General features: G+C 37.2%; 1 protein-coding gene across 1 annotated transcript; it reads right to left on the reverse strand.

Moving 5' to 3' along the window:
• Positions 1–497: 497 nt before the first annotated feature.
• Positions 498–14,997, reverse strand: LOC121889621 (sodium/hydrogen exchanger 9B2-like). The gene is made up of 16 exons (XM_042401723.1): positions 14,949–14,997; positions 14,393–14,413; positions 12,964–13,035; positions 9,149–9,235; positions 7,635–7,740; positions 6,747–6,917; positions 6,265–6,407; positions 5,919–6,046; positions 5,742–5,823; positions 4,937–5,030; positions 4,735–4,841; positions 4,478–4,627; positions 4,255–4,363; positions 3,426–3,562; positions 1,206–1,380; positions 498–812 (listed from the first exon to the last, which is right to left on the reverse strand). Exons 1-16 carry the CDS (start codon positions 14,970–14,972, stop codon positions 724–726), a joined length of 1,695 nt encoding a protein of 564 aa, XP_042257657.1. The 5' UTR covers positions 14,973–14,997; the 3' UTR covers positions 498–723.
• Between the last annotated feature and the right edge of the window lie 940 nt (positions 14,998–15,937).

Below are 15,937 nucleotides of genomic sequence, written 5' to 3' on the forward strand. Positions count from 1 at the left end.
CTACCAAAATACAGTTTGCACATGATTAAGACTTTTAAATTTTAACATTTGTGGTCTATTATATCTGTATGGAAGCCCATTGCTGCCAAGAAAAGAAACAAAATGATGACATGTAATGAATGACAAAAATGAAAATAGTCCTTGTATGACAAAATGATGTGTTAGTTATGAAACAGTATGTCAGGATTATATTAGCAAGTCAAAATTAAGAGTTACTAAGTAAAACTTATGACTGTTTTTGACTTTGAAAGTTTTTGACTTGATTTGATTTAGTAAATCTTATTTTGATTTAGTTTCTCATAATGATAACAAGAATATGAGACAGTAAATCAAAATGATGAGATAGTGTATCAAAAGTGTGAAATTTACACAGTTTTAACATAGTAAATCTCATAATTTTGACTCACCATGACTTACCATGAGTGTTTTTTTAATGTGCATCATTCCTAATTTTCCTAATGAGCCCCTGCATATGTAGAATCCAATGACACTGGTAGTGATTTCTCTTCTTCTACTATTATGCATCATAAAGAGCAGAGGTAATGCATCCATAATTGAACATTTGTGTGATGACAATAGTTAGTAAAAGCATGTTAAAGCATAAGAAACACAAATGTATATAACAAAAACATATCTGCAGCTACAAAGAGTTTATCATCTACATAAGGTGTGTACATAAAGTGTATAATATATAGCTTTCGTCTGTTCATGCGGTCAACAGCCTCATAGCTTGCTCTCAAGGGTCACGTTGTCTTTTTCTTGCCCATTCCCCTGGCTGCTTGGGGACGTCGCTCCACCCTCTGTCTCATCTGCTGTGATTAAGATAAAAAAGTTTTAATATTAATAACAATTAGAAATATTATCTGACTGTGGCGTACCAAAAACGATTTACATGAATAAATAAATAAATAAAACAAAAAGTTACAATTTCATCTGATGTTTTTTAATTTGTTTTTCCTTATTATGAAGAAAAGTGATGGATAAACACTTACTAGGGTGATAACGTGTGTGTGTGTATCTTTCTATCTTTGTAAGAACCAATTTCAATTTATAACCATCGCTGTGAGGACATTTCTGAATGTGGGGATATTTGGCCAGTCTGCACTACTTCAAAGGACTATATGGAGGTTAAGACTTGGTTTTAGAGTGAAGCTCAGAATTAGTAAAAGTAAGGGTGAGTGTTGTGGTTAGGTATGTGTGCTGACCTTTGCCCTGCCGGGCCAGGAGGCGTGGCCCCGCCAGGCCGATGCCCAGCGCTCCGATGGGAGCCGTGGTCAGGATGGCTAACACAGCTAACGTTAGCACGTCCGAACCGAACTTTATTAGTGTGTCGTCCCCCTCCTCCCTCGCCATATCCAACGCCTTGGAGCCAATAGCAGCCTGACAGACACATACACACACACACACACACACACACACACACACACACACACACACACACACACAAGAAGGACACTGTTACCTTCATGTATTTCACACACACCAGAGTCCTGCACCAGGTCAGGTAAAATAAAATAAAACAGAAATGAAAATAAAGCAGCAGTTTGTTTAACCCCTGTGCCTTGCTTTAAAATATTATCAACAGAGCATATTAGGGACCTAAAAGGTCCACATCAAAAACTGCCACAAAAATATAAAATATTAATTTTTTTTCCACTTTCACTGTGTTTATTTTTTTAACCAACTTTAATCCTGATCATAACTACCAAATATTCATTCACTTTCAGAATTTTAACACTTTAAATGCTAGTTTTTGTGATGATACCCCTTATTTCAGTCTGGGATATATCAATGATTAGCAACAACATTGAAATGTATGCATTATAAGATAAAGGTATAGAATCTGACCTGTTAACTTATACTCTATGTAAAGTGTCCTATAACCCTTCAAAGTTTTTATTGTCTAATAGCAATTTACCTTATTGTGCCTTAGAAATATAGCAGAAATACAACATCATTTCGAAAAACATTTATTTTACAAAGTTTAATAAAATTCAACATTTAACATTCAAAAGTGTGTGTGTGTATGTGTGTGTCTGCGAGAGAGAGAGGGAGAAAGGAGTTAGCTGCACACACACACACTAGTTTTTCCATACACACACATACACCACCTTTGGAATTCCATATCAATACAAACACAACAGAATAAATTTGCTACAGCGTCCTGCAAAACTTGATAATGCATGAAATGCCCCTGGCATAGCCCCTAGTGGAGAGCAATGCTAATGGTATGTGTTTGTTCTTCAGGGCAAACAGGAGAAAATTGCTGGAAAATAGTAAAAACTACAATTTTGAGGCCAGGGCTCGTTTGAAAGCCTTATAAAATAGAATGCATGGTTATATGCTATTGTGGCCATGGGATTAAAAAAATAGTGTTTAGGAGTTTGGGTGTAGGGTTTGGGCTGTTTTTTTCCATAAGGATTTGAGTTTCTGTATTTTGGCTACACACACACACACACACATACACCACATTTAGACATCCCTACCTACACATACAACCCATTGAAGCTGTAACATACTTGGCTGCAGTATTCATAGTAGAGGATTATTGACCCTAGTGGAACCAGGAAAATAGCATGCATTTGGCACAAAGGGTTAAAAAGAGAAAATGTCTCAATCAGCTGGAAAATAGTAAATAAAAATTTTGAAGCCAGGGCTTCAATTTGAAAGACGTATAAAACAGAACGCATGAATTTATGCAGTTGCAACCATGGTATCAAAAATTGTGGTTTTAATAGGTTTCAGTAGGACCTAAAAGGGCCCTAACATGCTGAAAGTTAGTATTGTTTCTACACAGTGTATTATAGACTTAATATAGAATATGTGGTTGGATTTCCAAAATTGAATAAAAAATACACACTTTTGCCAAAAATCATGGCTACAGCATAATCACAGCCAAAATGATCGAAAAAATAAAACATTACATTAAAGGCCCTTTTAGGTCCCTAGTGAGGCACGAGGGTTAAACATCTAAACCAGCCAAATCACCATTAATTGTTTTCGTTTGAAAGCCCACGACAACCCTTCACCCCTCAGTTCACATCTGGTCAAGTAACAGGAAGTCACTGATGAAACAGTGATGTAAACTAGCAGCTAGCAAATCAAAATGGATGACCTAAACACAAAAATAGCCAGTGGCCAGTACAAAACTGAGGACAATTCATCATTGAAGGCCGAGTTGGACATATGGGAGAAGTTTGGCATGACAAGAGACTGAGAGTGGCTTTGCTGCTTCTAAAAAGTGCCAAAAATTATTAGCTTTTGGTAGCCACAAATGCTACATGTTGTCATCAAGGAAACAGAATATAAATAACAGAAAACCACAAAAACAATATGTCCCCTTTAAACAATTTGATCAGACATCCATTTAGTCTCAGGCTGTTGACAAGTTAAAATAAAGCACTCTAAAGTGTGTGACTATGTACCTGTACGGTGGCTTTAGGCAACCAGGCCACAGCAATGAACAGTTTCTCCTTCAGGTTGAATCCTCCGAAATGAACCAGCAAGAAGGTGACGAGCAGACGGATCACCAGACCGATACTGATACAGGCCAGACCCAGACCTGAACACACACACCGACAGACAGAGAGATCAACACACAGCATTTCTACAGGTTCAACAAGACAAATTTAAGACTTTTTAAACCGCATAAAATACAATAAAAGTTTTCTCTAAACTCTCTCCTTGTCCACAGTGAGTGGAAGAGCTTCCTGTAGCTGCAGTAGTGACAATGTTTGCTGCAGGTCTGATGCTGCTGACTGAAAGTCCACTAAAAGGTTTTAACAGCTTCTTGCAGCTCAATCCACGGTTGCACCGTCTCACTGTAGTTTATAGATGTTGAACGCCTCCCAACAGCCACAAACACATACAAAATAAACTTACAACTAATGTAACTGTCTACAGCTGGAAAGAGATGATATTCACCACCTTTGGACAGGACATTAAAGAGCTGTAACTATTGATTAATTAGTCACTCGACAGAAAATTAATTGCCAACTACTTTGATAATCAAATTATTGTTTTGAGTCATTTTTTAAAAAATGCTGAAATTCACTCCATTCCAGCTTCTTAAATATGAATATTTCTGGTTTCTTTAGTCTCTATGACAGTAAACTGAAGATCTTTGGGTTGTGGACAAAACAAGACATTTTAAATTGCACCTTCAGTTTTGGGAAACAGTGATCAATATTTTTCACCATTTTCTGACATTTTAATGACCTGGGGCCCGATTGGTAATCTGGCTTTGGTTCTTACCCACGGTGCTGGGGCTGAGGGTTGCTATGGTGATCTCTGCTCCAATCAGACCAAAGAGGAGAGGCTGGAACACATCCCAGGAGCGACCCACCATGGCTGCCACCGGCGCCTGATATGATAAACACAAGATTAATCTGGATTAGATAAAAGACTTCCTGCTGCTGTGTGAACAGGGGTAATCCAGTGGTTCAATCCAGATTAAGATGGTTCTGCTGTCTGTTACCTTTTCAGTCCTCCAGCCCAGAGCAGCCAGGAAGGCCAGTACTAGAGTACAGAGACCGCCGGCTCCAGCAAAACCTATAACATGACTGAAGAAGACCGAAAATATGGACAGACCCAACAACATAAGAGTCCTCCTCAACACCAAATCCTCCTGCAGGGAGACAGACGGGAGGAGACACAGATGAACAGATAAACAGAGAGTACATTTAAAATAGTTTAATTTTAATTGGATTTATATTCAAATAGTATAAAACAAACCTGGTCATTGCTGGGGAAGCAGCATAAGAACAGACCCAGGATCAGCCCAGCTATGACCCCTCCCACCACCTCCAACAGACCCTTCAGTACGTTCATCCACGTAGAACCTGCCAGACAAACGCAGCATGTAGAACCCAACAGAAACAAAATAGAAAAGATTAAAGCAGGACAGAATAGAACAGAGTAGAACATATTGTCTGACCTGTAGAGAAGGCGATTCCCAGACAGGTAGAGAACCCTGTGATGGCCAAAATATCATCAAAACTCCCAGCAGCCATCAGCAGGGTGGGGATCCCCTAAACAACAACACAGAACATCAACAGAACAGAGAACCCCATTTGAACAACGCAGAATACCATTAGAACAGAACAAGACATAACAGAACTTCATTAAAACAACATTAGAACAACACTGAACATCTATACAGTTTCACAGAACATCATTATAACATTGTAAAAACATCACATTTGATCATATTTTGAGTGTTTATATAAGTTTTGGGTTCTGTAAAGTACACTGAGTTGTGAATCATGATCTCCCCTTTCTTCCTGGAATAATGAAACTGTCAGAGCTGATTACTGTCAAAGAATTTACATCAGTTTTAAAGGATTGAGAAAATAGTTCTCTTGGTAAAACTTATTCCTAAGTTTTCACTGAAATCATTTTACAAAATTGTCCCTGTTTATGCATCATAACTGGATTTTTGTCCTTGATCTTGTGTTGCATATTAACCTGATATTGTGTTCACTTGTTTGTAGTTTGTGACAGCTGTATCTGTCTGTTTGTATTGTTTGTGTTTATTGTTGTAACAATGTTTATGCTGCTCTCCAGGTTACTCTTGAAATAGAGATTTTAATCTCAATGAGACTTTTACCTGGTTAAATAAAAGATATACAGTATACTGTATATGTGATGGTGTTCATACAGACTCCCCCTGGTGGCTGAGTGCAGAACCACCTGTGATCAGACTAATGATGTGTTCATGTACAGCAGCAGGTGATGTTTACCTTCTCCACTCCGTATCCTTCTCTCTGCAGAAGCAGCATGGATGGCACAACGACCGCAGGAGACACTGCAGCCAGGACAAAACTTCACACACATATATACATTAATATATATACATATATACAGAAGTGTCCATAAATGTAGAGTAATGTGCTTGTGTCTCTGCTTATGACCCTTACCCCAGTATGAAGCCCCAGTCCCACGGCAGCCCCAGCAGGAAGTGAGAAACCACGGCAACAATACAGGCCTCCACCACGCAGGGACCAATCGCAACACGCACACACACCGCCTTCAGACGACGCAACGCCTACACACACACACACACACACACACAGATTTAAATGTGGTTGTTTAGTGTATAGTGTGTGTGTGTGTGTGTGTGCATACTTGTTTTACTGATGTTGTGGGGACATAAATTGCCACAGTCACATGTAGGGACTCAAGTCTCTATAATATAAATCATAGTTAAGTTTATAATGTGAATGTGTTTGTGTGTGTGTGTGTGTATGTATATGTGTGTGATACCGAGGGGTCGAGGCCCAGCCCGGCTCTGGTCAGGATGATGGCCAGGGCGATGTTCCTCAGAGCTGCAGACCAGTGAGTGTCGATGTGGATGGCGTCCGTTATATAAGGAACGTTACGCAGCACCAGACCTGCTAACAGCATACCTGCACACACACACACACACACACACAGAAACCTTAACCATCACAACCATAACTCTTATGTAATTTTAACTGTAAAAGCAACTCTGAAAGATTAACTCCAGTATTTACCTACATTTAGCTAACATTAGCCACCATAAGCTAATAGTCATACCAGACAAAGTAAGACTGTAGCAAGTTAAATTGGATTAAATTTGATCACATTAAATTACATTGCAGACTAGATTACCTGAGATTAGATAAAACTAGGTAAAAATAGATTAAATGAAATTAGACTAGATTCAATTAAATTATTCGATTCAATTGGGTTACATTAGATTGGAATCATCTGTTGGGACGTACCAAGTAGTGGAGGGAAGGGGGGCAGTGTGGGCAGTTGGATCATTCCCACCAGCTTCCCTCCCAGCACGGAGCAGATGAAGAGGATGACGATGCCGAAAAGATTCCCGCCAGGCAAACACTCCTTTCCTGTGATGGCCCAGACGACTCCGAACAGCAGAGCGAACAGACACACTGCGTACACACACACACACACACACACACACACACACACACACACACACAGGTAAATCATCGGGCTTTATTACAGATTTGCTATGGATAATAAAAACTTCTCTGATACTCACTCTTACTAAAGATAAAGGGCTGTCAGAAAACAGCACCACCCTCGGGCTCCAAATATAACTAAACCACCAGAATGTTGTACTGTATACACTCTAAAACTCCTTATTTATCTTCTACTGGTCCTTTATGCAGCCCCTCAGTTCAGCCTCTGTCTGAAACAGGCCGTTTTAGCTCCTGATGAGCCCACTCTGTCCTGATCGGTCAGCTTCAGGAAGCTTCCTCCGGCTCCGGAGGCTACATAAACAAACTATAGTGGCAGGATTTCACTTCTTTTTCTCCTTCTCTATTCCAAATATCACCTTTTGAAATCCATCCGTACATGTTGGAGCTGAACTCTGACATCAGCTCATCAGCAAAGTACAAAAACAAGCCACAAAAGAAGTGCTCAGAGCAGGTTGAAGCCCTGACTTTTGACTTGCAGGCAGCATTTCCACAAACATTCACCTCAAGTTTTGGAACTTTGTCCATGTTTAACATCCAACATCCTAACAGAATATAAATAACAGAAAACCACAAAAAAACAGAATATGTCCTCTTTTAAGAGGAAAATGTTTGGAATACATGCTAACAAACACACATACAGACACACACAGTGAGTGGAGTTACCCTTGGTGATGAGGAGGTTGATGAGTCCCCGCGGTCGAGGACATCTGTCCTTCATACTGATACAAGACGAACAGCAGGAGGACGAGTTTGACGCTGTCATCTCCATCTACGAACACAAACACAGGATGGTAAAATAATAACTTCACAGTATTTGGTACAATGTCATTTAGCAAACGCTTTTATCCGAAGTGACGTACATCTGAGAGTTAATACGACACAAGCAAAGATCTTTGTATTCCAAATGGAACACAAGCATTTGGCATTAAGCTTATCTAACGTATCACGATATACAACTGCAATAATTAAAAAGCATTTTCACTCTTTGTTTTAAAAAAAGGAATTCAACAAATCTAATCTGTGATGGACAAATTTAGTCCAACACAACAAAAAAGATGAGAGGAAGACCAGGAGGTTCCTTAAGGGCAAAAGATCAAGAGATGTGTTCTGACCTGAAGAAAAGCTAAAATAATGAGGACGTAGACAGGAAAAGTCATTTCTACAGTATAAAAAACTTTCTGCACATTTTATGTGCATTAAATTATATTATATTGGGACATCTCCACAAATATTAACCAAAGAAAATAAGCCAAATCCATGCTTGACAAATGTGTTTTTTTATAATTCCTTATGATAATCCACCACATAAGTAATTCAGTTTATGCACTGTAAGCCTAATATTGTTACACACTGTGTACACTGACAAAACGTTTTGTACTCCAATAGATCAGACCAGGTTTAGCTCAGGTTAATGGATCAAAATATTAACACGATCAATCAGCAACTTTTTAGTGATTAAGCAATTTCAGCAGCAACTAGTCTATACTGGAGGCGTAGTGCCAGCGAAAACAATCTGCCGTGAGTTCTGGATTATCCAGAGTAACTTGGACTCTGTTTCTGGAAACAATGTTTTAAATATGATGTTTCAGAGCTGTGAACAGCACAGACTAAACTACATTCACTTCCTTTACGTTTACAAATAGCTCTTCAGTGAATTTTCTCAGTGTTTTCTTCAGCGTTGCATTGTGTTGTAGAAGTGCCATATTAATAGAGTGTATTATTATTATGATTATATATCTGAAAACCTGGAGACATAAAACAGAAAATAAACACCCTGGAAATGAATCTTATGGCCAAAAATATATGGATACTCCATTGTGTATTTTTGGTATTTTTACTTTTATAAACACAATTACTTTTGGCCTTGTTGTGTGAGTGGGAAAATATATTTTTGCTGTTCTTTTTAGTGTAATTTGTGTGAATTGATTCTTTAAGTATCTGTCAGGATTATTACTGGATTAACTGGATTATTACAGACTCATTCTGAGACTGTTTTTCACAGTAACACAGGAGAATCTGACTGCGTCCAACCAGCAACAACAACAAACACTTGATAGTTTCTATTAATAGTTGACCTTACGTTAGGTTTATCTGTATTTAGTCCTGTGTTTGTGTGTGTGTGTGTGCACGTGCACATGCGCATGCGCGTGTGTGTGTGTGTGTGTGCGACCACTCACCCCGGCGGCGTCCAGCTCGTCCGTCTTCCTCCTCGGCAGGACGGTAATCTCTCTCTCCCCCTGACTGACCTGAACTTTACTCTCTCGCTTCACCACAGAGAAATAGAGAAAGAGAATAAAGGTTTTGCACTTTGTCCTCTTCAGCAGAGCTACATGTGTCCTCTCCAGTCTCTGCGTGTGTGTGTGTGTGTGTGTGTGTGTCAGGTAACACACCTTCGCTAACTGACACTAATAACAACTTTTTAAAAGTGTGAGACACTGCCACCACTCGCAGTGCACTGACCATAACACATGACACCTGCTTCACCCCCCCCCCCCCCCGTCTGGCTGCAAACACAGACAACCACTCGGCAAAAAACTCACTTTATATTATAAAGTATATTCCTGCCTTAAATAGCCTCGGCACGCTGTAACAGACTTGTGACGTTCTTGTTTGTTTATACTTCATTTTGAGTGTTACTTGTGTGCAAAAAGCACTGAACCTGAGTAAAGTATTGCTGATTCTCACTCTTTCAGATTAAATCTTTATAAATGTTTCTATTAAACACTGCAGAGACTCAACAACCTGTAACCTGCTTCTTCTTTTAAAGAACGCCATGAGGTTCATCTTTGTGTTTTTAATTAACACTTTAATTCCTGCTATTTAGTGTTCATATTCACTATTTATTACATACTATAATGTAGTTATAAGCACAACCATCTTTTATTATACATTTTATACAGTTTTTGGGGTTTTTTTTTACAATTGGTTACCTGCATGATTTAATACTTTTACCATCATATTTATTCTGTTTAAACATAAACTTTATCTCAAATGTACAAAACATAATAATCAGCAAATAAAATTTAAAGACAAATCAGAATGAAACAGGGAAAAGAAGAAAACTACTAATAGTGTATTTTTAAGTTTTGGGTCAAACTGAAGTCACAACACACACACACACACACACACACACACACACACACACACACACACACACATACACACACCACATTCCTTCTCTTGTTTTTCTCACACTCGTCCTGACCTTCTTCCTCTTTTTCTATACATCAATCTCTCTCCGTCTGTGTGTCTTTGTCACTTCATAAACACGATTTATTGTTTTATCACAGTAATCATTAAACCAACAGGTACACACACCTCACACACACACACACACACACACACGTAAACACACATGTAGACGCTGTCAGCAGTTTATTGCTGTTAAAGAGTGTGTGAACGTCGTCTCTCACTGACAGAAATCTGAATGATAGCAGTATTGTCCTTAAAGAGCTGAATGTTTTGATACTTAGCAGAAGTAGTTAGCAACCGAAAAACGTACAGAAGAAAAAAGAAAGAAAGAAAATAAAGAGTGACGATAACAAAGCAGCCTTAATTATTAAACAGCATTGAATAATAATATTAAAAAGCATTAAATGTTGTTGTTGGCAGCAGACTGATAGTTTTGTTGTGTCCATCCAGCTGTTTGTGGTAATCTTCGAAATTCATATGAAACTACAGAGATTCAGTTGGTTAAGTCAATGTTTTATTACTCATGTAACTAAAATTACACTGGCCTTCAGTGTGTGTGTGTGTGTGTGTGTGTGTGTGTGTGTGTTGTACAGGAGTTGAGGCTAAAGTTTATGATTCACTTATTATTAGGCTTTAAAACACAAAAAGAGACACCAGCCAACCAGTATAACAGTTCAAATGTACTACAGTATGTGCCAATCAGGACAGTAGTTAAGACTGTATATCTATAATATATTTTTATATATATATATATATATATATATGTGTGTGTGTGTGAATATAGCTGCTTTTCCGCCACATGGTACGGTTCAACTCGACTTCACTCTACTTGCCTTTTTTGGTTTTCCATCAGGCCAAAGTCGTGATACTACCTGGTGCTTGGTACTTTTTTTTTGTATCACCTCGTCGAGGTTTCAGGTGAGCTTATCTGATACTAAAAGGTGACGTGAAAACACTGCAGACCACTGATTGGTCAGAGAGATTCGTCACTAGAATCATAAATTGCGCAACACATGACGTCCTGCACAAACCTGCCATTAAGAGCGTCTGTCTCCACAGTAAATCATCTGTTGAGTGTTTGATGGTTATTTATTTCTGCTTTAGAATGTAACCGCCGTGAAAAACAATCAGAAAATATGCATTTTATTTTTCTCATTCACTTGCTTTGTTCTTGCTACCTCTGCTCCCTCTCTTCAGTCACTCTCTAGCTCACTCAACCACCGCTGCTCTCTCTCTCTCGAGTTGGGAAACCGACAACAAAGCCGAACTTTACATTTAACATCATCAAAGAAGAGAAATGTGTCCCCCTCGTCCTAAACGCCCTAAGTATTTTTTGTAATTAAAGGTTTTTATGAACTTTTTCAATATATACAAAACATGTACAGTAAATGTGGAGACAAAAATAAAAGATGAAAAAAATAAGGGGCCACATGTATCAGTAAATACCACATAAAAAAAACAAATTGTAGGAATATTTACTTCCTGATAAGTTTCTTCCTTTATGTGCATCAGACCAAATTTCATAAAAAATTTCCCTTATCATCTTTTAAAGAAATGAAAGAGCTATCTTTTCAATATGTCCTTTAATTTGGAGGTAATCCAACAACATCAGCTGTTTGCTATTTATATATGGCAGTTAATAAGTAGTATGGTGGTGTTTTACTAATGGCCACAAGGTGGGGCTATTGGTGCCATGATTCAGCATATCATGCACATTCTCATGGAGAATTTGTGTACCAAGTTTAATTTCATTAAAGACAACAGAATTATAGAAATATCATATTACAACATTATAGTTTCACCATCTCTGGTTAGAATATGCAGTGTGACTGTATGTACAACATCCCCAAATTTAGTTGCAATCCAATTTAGCAAAGAAGAGTTATGGCTCCTTAAGTGCATCAGACCACACCTTCAAAAATTTTGGTAACCAATTAGAGACAAATGGCAGTGATACCCCAAAAAAGTCATACGTGTTGTTCTTGGTCATCTAAATATGGTATGTACCAAGTTTGATGAAGATTAGATGAAAAGAAGCAAAAAAAAATGTGTTTACCAAAAATCCAAAATGGTGGAAAATTTTTCCAGGCCTACATCAGTCGGATCAGCTTCATCCAAGGAACACACGGTGCAAATATTGTTTTATAATGATAGGTCTCATTATTCATGAGTTATCAGCCTAAACATAAAACACATAATAACTGGCCACATGGTGGCGCCATTGGTCCCATGTTTTAATACGTTAAGCATTTCCATGTGGGGCAGCTGTCATTAAAGTATGAACACTTTAGCACTTTTCCCTCATAAATTTTAATACTTTAAAAAAATTATATAAAAAAGAAGTTGATAAATTATTGAAATAACTGAATGATAGCAGTATTATCCTGAAAAAGCTGAAACTTTTGATATTCGAATGGTTTCTGTAGCTGAAAGTGTGCAGAAGTAGTTAGCAACTGAAAAACATACAGAAGAAAGAAAGAATAAGAGCGAAGATAATAATGTGAGAGCTGCAGCTTTTTGGCTAACGATGGCACATTTACAGTAATATGTGGTTGAAAAACAGTAGTTTTATCATATTGTTATTGTTATTTATTTTCATTTTTGTCTTTGGCCTAATTTTGTTTTTAATCCCATTTTGTAAATTTCCTTGGGCTGCATCTTTGCATGAAAGGTGCTGTACAAACAACTTTATTATTATTATTATTATTTGTGGATAAAAGTGGGTCAGGTTGCCATGTTTTAATAAGAGAAAGTGTTTTTTTATGTGAGATAATAAAGAGTTAATGTGAACAGCTGGTACCTCAGCTTGTGTCTGTTTCTGTCCATCGTCGCTCATCCGACAGTAACGCTTCGTGGCTTCTTCGTCCATCATCTGCAACGAACAAACACAAACATATTTACTCATAACTTGTGACGACCCTCATTTACAATCTCAACTAAAAACCTAATTCCAAACATAACCCTAAAACCAAGTCTTAACATGAATAAGTGAAGACCAGACAAAATGTCCTCATAATCCACCGTGTCCTCACTTTGCAGGTGAAAACTTTAACTGGGTCCCCAGAACGACACACTGACAAACACGCACACACACTTTCATACATACACATACATATTGTTTAGATTTATGTTTGAATGTCTTGCGTTTCTTTATCTTTTAACATCTTGGGACCATGTTGGATAAAAATGTTTTTCAATTTAACATTTTGTTTTATGTCAGTAATCCATAAATAAATCCTATCACATCACATTCATGTCATGCAGAGTCTGTAACGATTAACAGGGTAAAGCTTTTATGAATAAGTCATCGTCTTTTTCAAGAAGTTCCCTAAAAACTAGACAATGTACGTTTTACTAACTATAGTATTCAATCAGTGCACGCCATTACCTGAATTATACCTTCAGAGCCTTTTATCCACTTAAACAGTCAAAAGTAAGAAAATTTATCTACAGACATGAAATTCAACATATTCAGTATGAAGAATAAAGTTTCCAATAATAGATCGACAATCATTTAATGTTTGTTTGGGTTTTAATTGAACATTTCTTTCAAGAGAACTCATATTTTCCCAATAATTGGAAGCAAATTAGTTAATTCACAGGTAACATATCAAAATCACCAGTGTTACCAATTAATTAATTGATGATGTACATTATTTCTTTTTTCCTGGTTTTAGCACCCAATTATTTCAACAAATCCTCTTATGGACTGTTGCCTATATTTCACATTTGGGTTATATGAATTACGTGGAATTCATTAACCAGACATGAACACTGTCTCTGGTTTCTTTGTAATTAGAACAAGATTTGTAGTTATTTCAAGGAAAACCTCTGGAAACTATCAGAAAATGATTCATAAATGACCGACCTGTAAAACAGAATTAGTCTAGAGAGAAGATAACAATCCAACATGTACGAACGGCAAAGTTATATAGTAATAATGGATGAATGAAGAGAGTATTTTGTGGAATTTTATTCAGTAAATTCTTATTTTCCAATAAGCACTGATAAACTCCACAGTGCCTTCCAGGAAACTTTATTACGTACCAATAAACATATAAATAAATCACTGATTATAACTGTCACACACAAACAAAAGCACATGCACAACTCTGCACAATCCCAGTTTCACACGTGTATTACAGCAATAAATCACTGCAATAATATAAGCACTGATTTATTACTTAAATTAATTTTCCAAAGTACTTGCAGTTAAAACAAAGTCTTACCTTTGGTTGATAAAGGGCTGTCTGACTCGGACAAAGTGGAAAAGACAAGTGACAGCTTAGTCATCAACCAGCAACAAGAAGCTGACAGACAGACACACACAGAGAGAGAGTGTGTGTGTGTGTGTGTGTGTGTTTATCTGCTGTGTGTTAATAACAGTTGGTTTTAAACTCTGTTGTGTTTGTCACTCTGCTAAATGACAGAGTCGTCTCAAACAACATCACACACATACAAACATAAAGCCTGGCATTATATGGACACAGGTCGCTGTCACGCTGTCGACTGCATTAATGTCAGACTGTAACACACACACATAAACACACACACACAGTGCTGGAATCATGGCCGCCTGCAGACACTAACATGTCTTATTATCCTTTAGATAATAGCAGGTGTGTGTCAGTGTGTGCGCACATACTGACAGCATTGTTCCACGCACACTGAAACACCTGACGTTAACACACCTCATAGAGCGTCATTAAAGACACCTTTTTTGTAGAAACTTAAAGAACAAGTGTGGTGTTAAGACTCAAACCAACAATGAATCAATCTACTTACAAGTATTATAACGTACTGTATCATATTCTTCTGTACCACAGAGTCATTAATGTCCAAAAACTATTAAAAAACCTGTCAATGACTCATGTTATACACCGTCCTGCTGCCAGAAATACTCACTAGAGCCCCAAATGTGGATTCATCTGCTGCTGATATTAATAATCATGTTCCCTCCTGTTTGTTAGATAAAAATTACAGTGACCAGCTGTTTTAGGAAGCATTTTTTATTTCTGAGCTGTTTTTAAAGATTTTCAGCAGGAGCCATTGAGACACAGACAGAGTAGGGATGTTTCATAATAGTAATTATGAAATATTAATACGTATTAGGGCTGAATCTACTGATTACTCTCATTATCTATTAATCTGGCAAATAATTTTTCTATTAAATGTCACAAAATACTGAAAAAAGTCCATGAAATTGTTGTATTTTCTGTTGACTAATTGATTAACTGTTGCAGCCCTAAAACTAATATTTTATTTAGAGAACACTTTTCAAGATACTCAAAGACACTTCACATGACAAGTTAAAAAAAAAGAAAGAACTAAAACACAGTAAAGGATTTGTTGACAATTACCAAAATGTAACACTTTATGTTAAATCCCCTTATTTATCATTAATAATCAGTCTATACACATTTAATAAATGTTTATATCACATTAATGCAGTTGTTACCAGATAGAAGTGTTTATTAATGTATTATAAATCCTCCTGTGGGCACCCATAAGTGTTTGCTGGTGTAAAAACTGATAATGACACAGTTGTAATAATATAAAATACATCTTCATAGGAGAAGTTATGATAAATACATTAATAAACAAAACATGTCTATATATCTGCTCATAACATTATAATGTGTTACAAACCAATTATTAACTGTTTATAAATGTTAAGTAGAGGGACTTAAAGTGCATAAAAATATGAAATATTAAAAGTTGTTTTAGTAAAATCCTCCTGTTCTCTGTCTTTCCCCAGATATCAGTGTCAGCTC

This window comes from Thunnus maccoyii, chromosome 22, assembly GCF_910596095.1.
Source record: "Thunnus maccoyii chromosome 22, fThuMac1.1, whole genome shotgun sequence".
Taxonomy (NCBI): Eukaryota; Metazoa; Chordata; class Actinopteri; order Scombriformes; family Scombridae; genus Thunnus; species Thunnus maccoyii.

What these genes read in the sequence shown, in the direction of transcription:
- LOC121889621 (XM_042401723.1), bottom strand. Translation starts at nt 14,972, where the DNA reads ATGATACAGTACGTTATAATACTT. An exon ending in ACGAGCTGGACGCCGCCGGG is followed by an intron (nt 7,741 to 9,148) that starts GTGAGTGGTCGC and finishes TTGTGTTCGTAG; the next exon opens with ATGGAGATGACAGCGTCAAA. An exon ending in AAGGATACGGAGTGGAGAAG is followed by an intron (nt 5,031 to 5,741) that starts GTAAACATCACC and finishes GTTGTTGTTTAG; the next exon opens with GGGATCCCCACCCTGCTGAT.